This window comes from Agelaius tricolor, unplaced genomic scaffold, assembly GCF_023055355.1.
Source record: "Agelaius tricolor isolate 1412-34295 unplaced genomic scaffold, bAgeTri1.0.p SCAF_15, whole genome shotgun sequence".
NCBI classification, from domain to species: Eukaryota; Metazoa; Chordata; class Aves; order Passeriformes; family Icteridae; genus Agelaius; species Agelaius tricolor.
In genome coordinates this window covers 13316879-13331990 of record NW_027269275.1, presented here as the reverse complement: position 1 = coordinate 13331990, position 15112 = coordinate 13316879, and the positions used below count along the sequence as shown (strand labels likewise).

Genomic DNA, 15112 nt, shown 5'->3' with positions numbered 1-15112 from the left:
GTAACTGCTTTCTACCCCGACTCGATGATGGGGTCTTGCAGGACTCCAGAATGGGTTTTCCTGGGGCTCCACTTTCTTGTGTTCCACAGGCTGTGATTCTCTGCTTTTCATGGGAACTTGTGGCTTTGCCACCTTTCCCCCTTTGCAATCTTCTTTCTTCCCTGGAACAGGTCATAGGTTTAACTTGAAAAGAGAAAGACCTTCTAGGGATGGAGCAAAATTTACACCTGAAAGCTCCTGGTTTTTCCAGCTGTTACCCATGGGCTTGCTGGTAGAGCCTGTCCCTCTGAGCCTTTCCCACCTGCATGTCCAACCCTTTCACCTTTTGTTATTTATACCTCACAAAAACCCAGCAAAGTCTAGGCATAGAGAAGCAGCAGTGTAAGGAACCAAAGCTCTTTGTCTGTGGGATGCACTTGTTCCTGATCACTTCCCATGTGACTGTTACTGAAGCAGATGACTGGGGTGGTTCTACTGCCCTTGCAGGATTTTGGAAGAATTTCAGGGCTTTGGCCCCTCACAGCAGTGGTGCACAGGGGGAGTGACATCCTGATGAAACCCCAGGAGCTCTGAGCTTGGAGGAGAGCAGAGAGGTTGGTGGAGGGAATGTGGGTTTGCTGCTGGATTGCAAATAAAAGCTGGGGGGGAAACTACCCAGAAACACTAGACTTGCCATCACCTCAGGGCCAGGAAGGCTGCTGAGTATCTCACTTCCCAGAATTATGTGTCACCTACCCAGAGGAAGCACCAGGTTCCCTCCCACCCCACCAAGAACAGCCTGTCCTTCACTCCAGCCCCTGCTCCCCAGTGGCCCCTGCACGGGGGCAGCACCACAGTGAGACCCCTGCTCTGGAGGTGAGATACTGCAGCCCCCTTCCAGCACCTTCCAGCTCCTCACTGACCTTCCCCATTGCCCCAGCAAACCAGAGGGTGGCCACCAGCCTGAAGACACTTGGGTAGCCTGTCCATGGAGCCAGGAGCCTGTGCCCACAGCTGCTGTGGCCCAGGAGGATGAGGATAGCTGGGGATGCTCAGACCTGCATGTGATCCAGGTCACAGAATCACACAGTGCAAGAAATCTTAGAGAGCATTTAGTTCACCCCCCGTGATGGACAAGGGAGGATTCCAGGTCATTTGCTCTGGCTGTGTTTGAGGTCTGGGGGCCAGGGCAAGGAAGGAAGGCAGGGCCAGGCAGAGCTGCAAGCACAGCCTGTCCCTGAGCTGCCCAGTGACTGCCTCCTGCTCAGGTCAGAGCTGCAAGCACAGCCTGTCCCTGAGCTGCCCAGTGACTGCCTCCTGCTCAGGTCAGAGCTGCAAGCACAGCCTGTCCCTGCTCAGGTCAGAGCTGCTGCTGAGGAGCCCCCAAACACTTCCTTGGCAGCGACAGCCCCGGCCCAGAGCCCCTTGGCGGGTGCTCCCACACAGATGAGAGGACAGTTCCTCTTTTTGGTTCTGCTTTCAGTTCTGCTCTGCAGAGCACATCTGGCGTGTGACTGCCGGGACCTGGGGCCGGTGGTCCCGGCGGCTGCGTGACTTTCTGAAACCACCAACCCCAGCAAGGTGCCTCAGCACCAGCTCCTGCAAAGCCTCTCCACGTCCAGACCTCTGCCTCAGGGGCAGGATGTGCCAGCAGGACCACGGGGCACTGCCCTGGGAGGAGGCTCAGAGAGCATCTCTGCTGCTGGTTCTGTCCACCACAGCCTGTGAGTAAGACCCCAGTCACACCCTCGCTGCTCGTTCACCAGAAGTCAGGGACAAAATGGACACAGATCTTCAGGGGCTCTGAGAGGGCCCCTGCAGCTCTGACTCATCTCCTTTTAAATGATGAAACCCCAAGGACCAGGGCTGGAGCAGGCTGGTGCAGGGGCTACCCCTCTCCCTCCTTCTCACACCATACCCCATGGCCCTTCCTCATCATCAGCTGTGACAATCAAACATCCCTTTTGGAAATATACCTGGAGGTGAAACTGAGCTCAGGTGAAAGCCCTGCCACATGTGCAGCACTCCTAGATCCATAAACCCTTGCAATAAGGGGTTTAGCAATTCTGTAGAATCCCCAAATCCATTTTTTACCCTTTTTTTTTTTTTTCCCCATAAAAATGTGCTTTAAATTACTTTTTTTTTTTACAGAATCCCTGTGCTTTTCCCCAGGGTAAATTTCCCCACCAGGCATGATTAAAACCCCAAGTGCCTGGCTGGGCAGCAGCTGAAGGCAGGATGCAGTGGCCAGAGGCTCCTGGAAGGACTGACGGTCCCTGGCAGCAGCTGCTGAGGCCGCTGGCTCCGTGCTGAGCCACCCGGCCAGGAGCGGTGCCCATCCCCGGTGCCCGTCCCCGGTGCCCATCCCCAGTGCCCATCCCCGGTGCCCATTCCCATTGCCCATCCCCGGTGCCCATCCCCGGTGCCCGTCCCCGGTGCCCATCCCCGGTGCCCATCCCCAGTGCCCATCCCCGGTGCCCATTCCCATTGCCCATCCCCGGTGCTCATCCCCGGTGCCCATCCCCGGTGCCCATCCCCGGTGCCCACCCCCGGTGCCCATCCCCGGTGCCCCGGTCCCGCCGCCCCCCGGCTCCGCACCCTGCCCACGCCTGGCGGAGAGAGAAACCAGCGCATCTGTTTCTAATGAAGCCGAAGCCAGTTTAGATCTAGCCCTGCACGAATCGGAGCTTTTGAAATAGATCTGGAGTTCTGTGAAATGCACACAAAGTGCTGCCCGGGGGGGATGCAGGGGAGCCGCTGCCTGGGGGTGAACAGCCCCTCCCCAGCCTGTGCTGCTGCTCCCTTTCCCTCTCGAGAATGCTCCAAGCCCATCCATGTCAGCCCCTGCCCTCGCCCCAGCCCTGTGAAATGCCCTGTGTGGTGGGGCAGGGCCTGTGCCTCTGCCTGGTCGGTGTTTAAGGTGTTTTATCTCCTCAGCACCCTCGGGTGAGCGCTGGCACCTCCCGTTCCTGCCCATCTCCAGACAGCAAGCACGGTGCAGAAATTCAGGAGAGCTTCTGCAGTTGCCAGAAGCCCAAATCTGGGATGTGAGAAGTGATGCTGGAGATCACCGTGGTGCTGGCTGAGGACAAGCTGCAGCCTTGCCATGATCCCCACAGCCCGTGCCAGGCACACATCACCTCCCTACCCCTGGCCAAGCACAGAATCACCTCCAAAATCTTTATTGTGGATGTGCTGCACAGTCCAGCACGCAGCAGGGAGGAGGATGCTGGCCTGGAGCAGCCCGGGGAGGCTCCGGACAGGGCTCAGGCCAGGCTGGAGGCTGGGTGGGCCCGGTGGAAAAGGCACCTTGTGCCCCTCAGCCCTGCACGGCAGCTCCTCGCAGCACCAACATTTCTGGTTTTGAGCGCTGATCCTGCGCATCCGCCCGTGGCAGCCTCCGGAGGGTGCCAAGGGGACTGGAAACCAACCGGGCAGGGCAGGGCAGGGCAGGGCAGGGCAGGGCAGGGCAGGCGTGCTCAGCCCAGGCGAGAACGGGAAAAGCGCTGAGCCAGGGAAGAACGGAGCCAGGGGGCTCCTTGGGAAGGTTCGGGTTCGGTGCTGCAGCAGCCCCTGCCCGCCCGGGAACCCCAGCCTGGCACTGCCCAGCTCGGCGGGGCCCGAAACCCCTGGCTGTGGGATAAATGCCCCTGAGGAGGTGGGAAAATCCCCCCTCGGAGAGGGCAAGGCTCCCTCGTGGAGCTGCCAACCCTGTCTGGATCCATTCCCGAGTGCCAGCCCAGAGCGTGGCAGCAGGAAACGCACCTCCAAAAAATCAGAGCAACTTCAGACCTTTACAGCAAATATCTTTCCTCCAGCTGAATCAGCGCTGCCAAGGCTGGGATCTGCTTCCAGCCCGTTTTTCCGAGCAGCCACGGGGCAGGTTTCCCTGCAGGAATTGTGTGCTGCTCTGGGATCCATCGGGAGAGGGCAGCTCGCCTCCGCCTGCGAGCAGTGCTTGTCCCTCCTGGTGGCTTCTGCAATTTTCTCTGCTTTTTTTTTTTTTTTTTAATCGGCTGGGTTGAAAAGCCCAGCTCTCCTCAGCAAACATCTCCCCCACAAGTGTAGAATTTAGAAAAAACTCAAGTACAAAATTCTGAAAGATTTTAGAAAAAATCAGTAAAAATCCGATTTTTACCGATTTAGGGATTCATTCCCCAAAGCTGCTGATCTCACCCCAAGGCTTGGTAGAAGCATCTCTGATGGGTGCACCCACTGCCATTCATTCAGTCAGTTGCCAAAACGATGGTACTTTGCCCAATCTGCCTCAAAAGTGGCAGACCTGGCAGTGCCCAGCCCTTCTCCACCTAGCCTGGGGTTTGGGTTGATGTGTGAAAAGAGGTGGCAGGGGAGAGGCACACTCAGAAATAATTTTTTTCCGCATTGTGTTTGGCCTTTATTCTCCTTGGTGAATTGGGCTTGTGATACTCGTGATACTCTCCTACAAAGGAGGCTGAATCTTCGTGAGTCAAAGCTCAGAGTGTTGCATCCCCCAGTTTGCAGCACTGGGCATTCAAAGGGCATCACCAAACACAGGAATGAGGTGGAGAAGGGTTTCTGCAAAGCCCAACTGCTCTGCAGCCACCTGTTTCCACCAGCACCTCAGCCTGAGGGCTGCACTTGCCATGGGCCTGCTCAAAAGTAGCTGCTGTGCTTTGTATTCTGTTAAATGAATGGGGCATGCAAAGCTTCTAGCTGCATATTTATTTTCTCAAGTACATTCCTTATGGCTGTCACAATATGAACTTACATATAAAAACACACAAATACTGTCTATATACAAATATATATATATTTCATACCTCTACAGTGAGCTGGAGAGAGGCAAGCGGCTCATAATGATTAGCTCTGGTCCCAGGAGAGGAAAGGCTAATTTCTGGTTTTGAGCCAATAAAGATGTGTCAGAGGGCTGGAGTGAAGGGGAAACATTGGCAGCACCTCTCTGCTTTTCAGCATATTAAGATGTCACCATGCTTGGATTAAAAAAAAAAAAAAAAAAAAAAAAAAAAGCAAGCAAGGCATGAATAATAAATAGAGCAACATGCAGCTGACTTCAAGGGAAAACTAATTTCCCTGGGGCTTGCTCCACTCCATATACATTAAAATCTCACCTGCTTTGACAGCTCTGTGACCTGAAGAGGGATGCTGAGAAATGTGGTGTTCAGAGCAGAGCCTGGCTGGGGTCCTGCTCCCAAACATGTCTGGGATTTCTTTTCAATGCTTTGATCCCCCCTGCCAGCCATGGCTTGTTCTGCCTGTGGAAGGAGCCACAGTACAAACCTGGCTGAAATTATGTTTGACTATTTTTTTTTTCAATATTCAGCCCTCAAATTTCTGTGTTGGGGTGCCTGAAGGGTATCCTGCTTTCCTGATGTTTTCTGTCTTGCTGTGGGACAGTCCATGTGATGGGGCTGCCCTGCTGCAGACCTTGCTGGGACATGGTGGGCACAGGGATGGGGTGTGGGATCAGGCTAGGATTGCTACTACCTTCAAATAAATATGGAAAAAATGCATCTCCCCCCACTCTGCTCCCCCCTGGAGCCTCAGCCTGCCAGCAGCAGGAGTTACAGCTGCTTCCACACCCTCTGCACCCTCTTGAATTTCCATCACTGGTGCTGCCCTACTCCAGAAGAGCTGTCACTTTGTGTGAGCATGGCACGGACTCATAGCCTTGGTTTTTCTCTTTTAGTTCTCTGCTTATTTGGGCAATGCTTGACCTGGTGCCTTTTATCTTGGATCAAGTTTCCACCATAGAAAGGAGGGCTGGTCTGCTGTGGGTTGTCCCAGGTGGTGGCACATCCTGGCAGACTGGGAGGGTTCAGTTTCCTCCTCGTTCTGGGGATATTTCTGGCACCTGGGGGCTTTGGGTGTAACCAAAGCAGGTTCCTGTGCTGAGCCCCATCCCAAGGGAAATGTGGCCTTTCCTGGGGTCAGCACTCTTGGGTGGCACTATTTGTTTGCTCAGACAACACAGCAAAGCCACTGACCTCGTTACTCCTCTCTTCCTTACTGAGTCACTCCCGAGCTCATTCTGAACTTTGCTCGTGCCAATGACTAATTACTCCCTAACTCTTCTTTCCTGCACTCTGCCCTTTCAACTGGAGGAGCGGGATGGCCGTGGGCAGTGTTTTGGGTGGGTTATTCTGGTTTGGATCCCGAAGTTACCTGGGTGTGAGACTGAGGCTGCTGTAGGGCCGGGGGCGACAGGGCCGGGCCGGGACTCGAACCCGAATCTCCGGCTCTCCAAGCCGACGCCTTCCCCTCTCGCCCACAGCCGGGGGGCGGGGCTCACCCCGGCCCCGCCCTCAGCCCGCCCCCGCGCGGGCGCGCCTGACGACAGCTGCAAAGCACTTTTTCAGCAGCCGCAAGTGAGGTGAGTCGCGGCCCCGCGGCGCGGGGGGGGTCGGAGCCCCCCCGGCCCCTCAGGTCGGGCCGGGCCCAGCGGCGGCGCCGTGCCCGCTCCCCCTCCCCGCCGGGGCCGCAACGCCCGCAACGCCCGCGCTCCGGCACCGGGCGGGGCGGGGGGCGCGGGTGGCGGGGCCGCGGGGCGGGGAGGGGCGGCCGGCGGCGGCAGCGGCGGCGCCCGCGCCTCCCCCGGAGCCCGGCGCGGTGCCCGGCGCTGCCCCGGGGCTGGGGGCGGCCGGTCGGTCCCCTCAGGGGGCGGTGGCGGGGCCGGGCTCGGGCTGCCCGCTTCCCCGGCGCTTCCCTCCCGCGTCCCTCCGCAGGGGTCCGGCGTCGCGCCCCGGTGACCGCCGTGCCAGCCCGCGGCCTCCGCGCTACCGGAGCCAATGCTCGATCTGGAGGTGGTGCCCGAGCGCTCTCTGGGGAACGAGCAATGGGAGTTCACCTTAGGTAAGTGTGCTCTACCCCCGGCCTGCGCTCTGGGGGTCCGTAGGGGCTCTCCCAGCGCTCTCGGAGAGCTGGGGAGAAAAAAGGGAGCGAGAGGCAAAGCTCGCCTTTCGCTATCGTTAAAAATTCCAGAGTACGAGCTTTAAGGATTTCCTTGTAGTTCATAGTTTCACCTTTAGCTTTTGCGTGCCAGCTCGTGCTTTGTTTATCTGATTGTGTGCTTTCATCTGCTCGTTTGCTTTCTTTTGTCTTGCCGTGTAAGACTAGTCATTCTTTTAAATAACTCCGAAAAGAGGAAGCATGAATGTGCTGATTGTCACCTGAATATGTGTCAGGTGATACTTGCTCTAACTGCTGTGCTTTTCTGTACAAACCCTTCATAAACATGAGTCGAGTTTCACAATTTCTTTGTGTCGCTGTTGGGTTGCGAAATAGTGAAGAAAGTAAACTTTGGAGATATTTTCTCGGGGTTGGATAACAAGTATTTTTCCCCCCAATCACTTGTATTTTTTCATCTTGCTGAGTAGCCCTTCCCTACCAGTTATTGCTGTAGTTACTGTGATGAGAAAGAACTTTCCCTCAGCTGATGCAAATTTGGCTGGTGCTCAGGCAGGACACTTACATGAGCAGTTGAAATGGGATGATGTGGATTCCTTGGGTGACCTGTGTTTTCAAGCAGATATTGGTAGTCCTTAAAACTCTCAGAAAGTGCTGTAGATGTCACCTTTGCCGAGTGGTTGTGTGACATACCAGTGTTGGCCTCTTTCATTTCCGTTTTGCATCATTGCTGCAGCTCTGTGTGAAGCTGTTGGCGGTGGGGGTTTGGTGGGTGTAAACGAGCCCTGTGTGTCACCCTCTGTGCCTGCCTGAACCCGAGTTTCACTCGGGCTGCTGCTCTTGTGACCTGTGGCAGCCAGGGCACAGACACTGTTCCTAAGGACACTGTTACACAGTTGCCCTGAACTAGGCTGGTCCTAAGGAGTGGTGCTGTGCCTTGGGGTTGTTTATGTGAAACTCATCAAGCACAAAGGGCTGTTTGTGCTGCTGTGCCTTCAGTCAAGTACAACTTGATGGTACAGACAGGGCTCAGTGGCTTCTGGAGACTAATTATAGCACCCCAGGTCCCACCCTTGGAAATCTGGGTGAACTCCTTGTACCCTAAATGTCCTGTGCTCCCAGCTTGTGTCACCTTCTGCCATCCTTTAGTGCCTGTGTTACCTGGGGAAAAGCAACCTCCAGCTGCCTACCCTGACTGCATAAATACAGAGTACCAGCTCCCCTTCATTCTCCATATCAAAACAAGAAAGGGAAAGAGAAAATGTTCTTCCTTTTCCCAAGGAAAGCCTGTCAGTGCAGTCTCATGGTTAACATTTCCAGTGTCTCTGTGTGTGTGCACAAACACACACATGCATAGATGTGAGAGGAGGAAACTCAGCTGTATTTCTTGGAGTAAACATAGCCACCACGTGATGTGTCTAATATATAATTAGCATGACCTGCTGGTGCAGAGCAGGAGGCTGCCTGGGTCTGAGGATACTTGACAGTGTCCTGCAGCAGCAGTGGTGTGTGAGGATTGTCCCTGCTGACAGAGCTGCTCCAGCTGAGGCAGTGCTGCTGTCAGTGGGGCTCTCACTGCCAGCCCTGTTCCACTCGTTATTTGTTTAGCTCTGCTCTTAGCAGAACTAATGGCAGTATTCCTGAACTGCTGCTGACTCTGGCTTCCAGTACTGTGCCCACAATGGAGATGACTGAGGGGAAATGCCAGGAAAATTTTGTACATGACTTTTTGGATGCTGTTTCTGGCTCCAGTGTTGACTCACTATGTGACTAGAGCATGAAAAAATTAACTGAGACTGAGTTTAGATACCTGTGCCACCGTACCTCTTGGGCTGCATTCCTGCTGTTTTAAAGGAGAACAATTAAATACTTACTCTGTAGTGCCTATAGCTATATTATTAGTGTTTGAGATGTATAATTTCTAAGGCATACTTATATTTCTCCTGGGCTTTATACTTTCTTTTCCTACCAAGTATCACATATATTTATTTAATGCCTTATGATTATCTTAGATTTTCTTTTATTTTTCTCCTAATCTTTATTCACTTCTCTATCCCCATCCCTTCAAGCCACACAGTCTTAGCATGGGCTGATGCTTCAAGCCATGTTATGTTCCTGACCAGTGTATGTGAGAGAACTGCTTGTATCACTCCAGCATTTAGAAGAGGAAGGTCTGTGACAGAGGAGCCCTAGCACTGGTCTTTGTGGGCATTACTGCCATGGCTCAGTTTGGTTCACTGTCTGATGTGCTGGAAACCATGTTTGCTTCCCCATTCCCCCTGACTGGTGAGCAAGGGAAAAAGAATTCTTTGTTTTCCTCTTTGACTGCAAAGGCTGACGAATGTTGAGGAAAAAGGGGATGTTGTGTGTGAGAAGACTGGAGAAAAATAACCCATTTTTTTATTCCTCCTTTGACTTTCTAGAAGCAAATGGAGGCAAAGGGAGGATATTGGCTGTTCAACACATTTTGGGTCCTGTAAACTGTTCCTGGAGAATTTGGGTTGCTCGCTGTAGCTCTGCTAAGCAGCTGCATGGCCAAATCTGATTCTCAGTGGCTGAAAACTGGACCAAGGCAGTCCATGTCCATTTGCTTGCAGCCTGAGAAAGCTGTGAGTAAGAGAGTCACATGAGCCATCTGTTTGCACACTTAGCAGCCCAGGATTGCATCAGTTTAGGTGAACTTGGTGTTTCTGCACTTCTTGAGCTGGCTGCTTTCTGACTGAATCCCCACAGGCTGCTGGCACCATTGGCCCCTGGGTCCTGTCAGCCTGTGCCACTGGTTTATGTTTTAACTGAGCCCATGGTCTGCAGCTCTTATGGATACTGACTTAGAGCATGGGTTTTGTACTCTTCAGTCAACCTTACTTTTTTTTTCTGTATTCATACTTTTTGCTAGGTTGAGAAACGTGGAACTTCTACAGCAGCATCTTTGATCTTAGCTTCTTGCTGCTATTCATGTTTCTATTCCATTTTAAAATATTATCCAATACATAATAACTGTCATCTTCAAACTCTGCTGCCTAGACTGCAAGGCAACTGCTATTTCCTAGATAATAGGAAACAGTGCTGCTTTATTGTGTGGCTCTGCATTTTAATTTCATTATTGTTATTAAAATAATAACTCTTTTTAATTTAATATCATCTACTGATGTATAATTTCTAGCTGTAAACCAAATTGACCCCAAGATTATGGGCTAAGGTGAAAACCAGCTTTGCAGACAGGTTTGTATGTGGTATTTGCAAATTGAATCACTGTAGTTCTAATCTGTACATCTGTTTTACCAAAACTTGATTTCATCATTTCAGCAAAGCTGCAATATATGGGTGTGACAATGAAAATTATATTTTTGGGGTTTTTTTCAGTGTTATGCCATTATTACTTTAAAGCAGTACCCATGGTGAGCTAGGTGTGTATGTTATAAATAGATATACATGAAAAGAGAGTTTTCTCACTTTAATACAGTAGATAATGTTTAAAAGGACATGACATATTGTCTGAGTTTGGTTAGTGTAGCAAGTAATTAAAAGTTTTGAATGTAATAAATGTAGGTTCAGAGGTAAATTATGCCTAATCAGGCCAACTTTCTTAACATTTAAGAACTAGAAATAGAAAAGGACAGGGCAAGGAATGGAAATAAAATGTCAGATAACAAATCTAAATTGACTTGCAGCAGTTAGTAAGAAAATTAAACTTCACAATTATGAGCTCATAACCTCACTTTATAAATCCCTGCTTTGAACCCAGGAATGTGATCACATTTCATTTGGAAAGGCAACAAAGGTTTTTAGTGTGATAAATGATGAGATGATGTGGTGTTATTTTTTTCTGCAGAATCAGCTGTTCCATTCTGCTTTCAAAAATATATAATTGTAAAGATAAGATGTACACTAAGGAAAGAAAAAAAAAGCCCTTGAAATTGTGTGAGGGGCTGAGTGACTATAAGTGTACTGCCTCAATTGAACCAAATTTTTAGTATGTATATCCTGTCTGTAAAGTGAGAAGATAAAGTTTCTTCCTTGACACAAGTAGAGCCATATCAGCAGCTAATGTGGCCTCTTGGGTTGGAGGGGAATCATTGCTCTGTGTTAGTGTTTGTCTGTGTCTGGTGTGAGTGCCCAGTGCTCCACCAGGGTTGATAAAGTGTGCAATAGGAGGTGTTTCAGGAGCTATTGAATGTGTGTAGGAGTGCCCTAGCCAGCTCCAGTGGCGTTTGATGGGCTCTTTTATCAGTTTGATGGGCTATGTTATCACTTATTGGACTGATGACCCCCAAAAGCAGAAAACTTTGTGCACAGGCTGTGGCAAGCTCCTTGCACTCTCTGCTTGAACTTTGCTGTTTCATTTTGTGTCTAGAGAGACTTTTTTTCATATATGCCTAACAACTGCTGGACAAACAAAGACTTTTCTGTTTCCAAACACCAGGTCTGTGCTGATACGATGAGTCAGATCAGCTTTGTTGACCACATACCTTTCTGTTGTAACTCAGTATTTGCTGATGGTGGCTTGGTTACCTCATGTGTAACCTTGCTGTCAAAAACCTTTGTGAACTGGTTTGTCACTGAAGAAAACCTGTTTTTATTTCCAGGAATGCCGTTGGCTCAGGCTGTAGCAATTCTTCAGAAACACTGTCGCATTATCAAAAACGTCCAGGTTCTCTACAGCGAGCAGGTGAGCAGGCATGGGCTGCCCAGGAAAGGCTCCTCATGCTGAATGAAGACATCCTTTGTGCTCTTGTACGTTTTGGGGAGAGTTGTGGGGCTGCTTGAAATCGAGCTACACCAAATGATCACCACCACGTGAGAGATGCAGCTCTTATAAGTTTCTTGTCAGATGTAATAATCCTCAGCACAGCAGTACAGTGATTTAATGACTGTCAGTTTTGTACATGCAGTGGAGGAGTGGCATTGTTTTCCCTTTAAAAAGTGAAATGTTATGTAATTAGCTGGACAATTTAATTCTAGTCTATTTGCTTTATCATTGTGAAGTGGTGCTGCAATTTAAAGAACTGAATCACTCGTTACTTTCTGCTTTTGTGTTTGGTCCAGTGGTGATGAGCCCCATGAAAAACCTTCTGCACCTTTTCTCTGCATCTGCAAATTTGTCTGCAGAAAGTGGGTGCAGTGATTTAAGCCAGCTATAAATGTTTTAATCATTTTTCATAACTCAGCAGTAAGTTCCTGATATGTTTGACTTCCATCAAGAAGTAAAACCTTTCTGCTAGATCAAGTAAAATGTGTTATTCTGATGGAAGTGTAAGGGGAGATAGGACAAAGGACTCTCAGATGTCTCAAGGGACTCTCCAGATGTTTTATGTGCAATGCATGTTAATAAGGTGATGATATTCATATGTTGCAAATTACAGCTCTTTGCATCAGGAAAAAGGCAGAGTGTGTACAATGTTAGTTTGTATCAAAACAAGGATTCAGGCCTTGTGCATTTGCAGTGAGTACTGAATGGCTAAGAACAACCTTGACTCTGCTGTTCAGTGCTGGATACATATTTCATGTTACTAAATGAATTATCTTTTTTTTTTTTTTATCACTTCATGTGGATTTATGGGTTTTCTGATGACTGAATTGCAAATCTGGCTCCTTGTGCTTAATGCATGGGAGCATCCATCTGGCAGTGAGCACATTGCTTGTTTTTTGTATTCTTTGTAGGGTTTTAGTTTTTCTTGCCACAGTGCATTTGAATTATTTCTAGAGTTGTTTGGATAAATGATGAGATTCCTATGAGATTGCAGTTCCACTCAGATTGTAGAATCACAGAAGGATTAGTGGTTCAGTGCTAGCAAACAGAGGTGTACCACTCCTTGGTTTTTTACACCTCTTGGAAGGTTACATTGTTCTTGACTGTGTACACTAAACTTCTTCTATTCTCGTTGCAGAGGGCAGGTTTAGTGGTTTGGGGTTTTTTTCCCAAAATGTAATAAGTGTAAAGATGTTTTAGCACCTGCATAGTCTAACAAAATATTTCTTCCCATCTCTCTGGAATAGTTCTGATGATTATTTTTTTTTCCTGTATATTATTGCAATTCACTGCCTGCTATTTTTTTTTTCACACACCACTCAGGGCCTGCATTTGACTGTCTGGCTCTGTCCTCACCCTTGTGCAGAGTGTCATGCATTTCATTAGCAGCTGAGCACAAAGAGCTCAGTTCTTAGAAGATTCAAAGCCTTAAATTAACTTTGCCATGCACAACTTCTGTCTCAAAAAACTGTACCTGAACAGCCTTCATGTTTTTCCTCTTTGCCTTGTAAAAGAATGCCTTTGAGCACTGTGATCAAATGTTATTTAAAGCTGTTGCATCTCTAAATTTGAATTTCTGATTCTGGAACTCCAGCAGTGAGTATTTCCTTTCAAAAATTTATATGGCAATTAAATGCAATTAGATCTGCCCGCGGTGTTCTCTTTAACTTGACATAAATGGGATGCCCAAACTGTGCCAAAAAAGCTTGATGAATCCTTTTCTGTGAATAAGAGAATTTTAACTCATTTTTGGTCAGTTTAAGTGGGGTTGCCTAATTGCCTAAAATAATTGCCTTTGTTTTCCTGAGCTTCTTCCTCTGGATTGTGGTTGATGGGATTGTTCAGTGATAACAGTTTTTCCTGCATCTTTGTGTAGATCAGCAATATAACTGCAGATCTGTGGTGCTTCCTTCAGGAAGGTCTCTCCTGTTGCTTCTTGGCATCATCTTTCATACTTGAGGTTCTGTTTTGTGTATTGAAAGTCACATGAACTAAATTTGTGCCCTTGAATCTTTCCATGTATTAGAAAATATGCCAGCATAGAACAGAAGCTATTTGCTGTACTAATTATCAAGCTTTTCCTCAGATGTTTGGGGTTTTTTTTCCATCCACTCAAAAGTACTTGTAATGCTCTCATTAATTTTGGAATAACCTTATGGAAACTATTTAGAAACCAATGAAATGCAGAGCATATCCCATAGCAGAACAACTCAGCTGGTGTATTTGAATGCCAGATTACAAGGTTTTTTTGCTCTGTCTGTAGCCTTTCTAAATTAGATTTATAAGGGATTAGAAAATGACTGTCATGATCAACATTAGGCCTTTTTATCTCAAGCTTATAGTTCTGTTGCAGTGCTGCTTCAGTTCTACACAGAGCCATACAAGTTTGTCAGCAAGAGTGAGGTGCCATCAGTTGATGGCATTGTGTGAAATGTTGTGAAAGTTTCATTTAGGGCAGAGTTGACCCAGCAGCTCACTGGTGTTCAGGAAAGATGGGCTCAAACTGGACCAGCTTCAGGAAAAGCTGCTGCAGTGATCCAGGGGAACAGGAAATGTGCATCACAGGGGATGGAAAGCCCCATGGTTTATTTTAACTTAGTGTGATGTGAGGTCTAGGACCTGATTACTTGGCTGTATGGTTTGGGAAGGGCTGGGACATGCACATGGAAATGCTCAGAAAGTGTCAAGGCTAGAAGACAGTGCTGGTGTGAGGAAATTGAGGATGAGAATTGAGCTTTTGACAGTCAAACCCCAGAGCTGCTCTGAGTAGAGCAAAGTAAGATAGCTTATGCTTAATTCATGAAAGGGCTCTATGGTGTGGCTGTCCACTTTAGAAGCCTTTATTTACCCCAGTTGTCCATCCCCATTCTGTTTTTTAGCTAGCAAACTGCCTGGTGCAGTTCTAGGGCATGAATCTTGCTGCCTGCCTGCCATTCAACCTTTTTTCTCCTCTGAGACAGCTGTGGGGGATAGAGCATTTTGAAGCAAATGTGCTTTAGATGGTACATGATCAAAAAGCTGAACTGGGGCCAAGTGACTGTGTCTGTGTGCATTGTCCTGGTGGAGCAGGGAGCAGCTTCCCCAGCAGACTGGGGGGGTGTAGAGCCTATACAGACACCAGCAAAGCCAGAGGAATGTCTCCTATTGACTCCAGCAGACTGCAAATTAAGCCTTTAGTTGTTATGATTCACAGTAACTAAGGAAACCTAAATTCACAACATGAGAATCTGAAGCCTTCCTTTTGATGCCTGAAAAAGACTGTGACAGTTTGATTTTTGAAGTGGAAAGCCATCTCTTTGTCAAGCACATGCCTGGGTCTGATGGGAGCCTTGGTATTTTTGTGCACCAAGAATGAAACAGAGGCTGTCCCTAGATGATGAAATCTCTGATGCTAAACTGGGAATGTTAATTTTCAAGGTGGGGTTTTGTTTGTTTTTCTTTTTTTTAAATGGGGTTGGGAGTTGTATTGTTTTGAGT

The 15112-nt window shown here is 48.8% G+C and overlaps 1 protein-coding gene across 6 annotated transcripts in view; it reads left to right on the top strand.

The window, feature by feature from the left end:
• Positions 1-6271: 6271 nt before the first annotated feature.
• Positions 6272-15112, top strand: part of PHAF1 (phagophore assembly factor 1) — a 36637-nt gene continuing 27796 nt past the window's right edge. For 3 of the 6 annotated variants that reach the window (XR_011681303.1, XR_011681302.1, XM_071440473.1), the window contains exons 1-2: positions 6371-6831; positions 11472-11554. Coding sequence is in view for 3 of the 6 variants with exons in the window: in XM_071440473.1 (XP_071296574.1) it covers positions 6768-6831; positions 11472-11554 (147 nt within the window). In the remaining 3 variants the exon portion in view is untranslated. The other 3 variants (XM_071440474.1, XR_011681304.1, XM_071440475.1) reach the window with 3 other exon arrangements.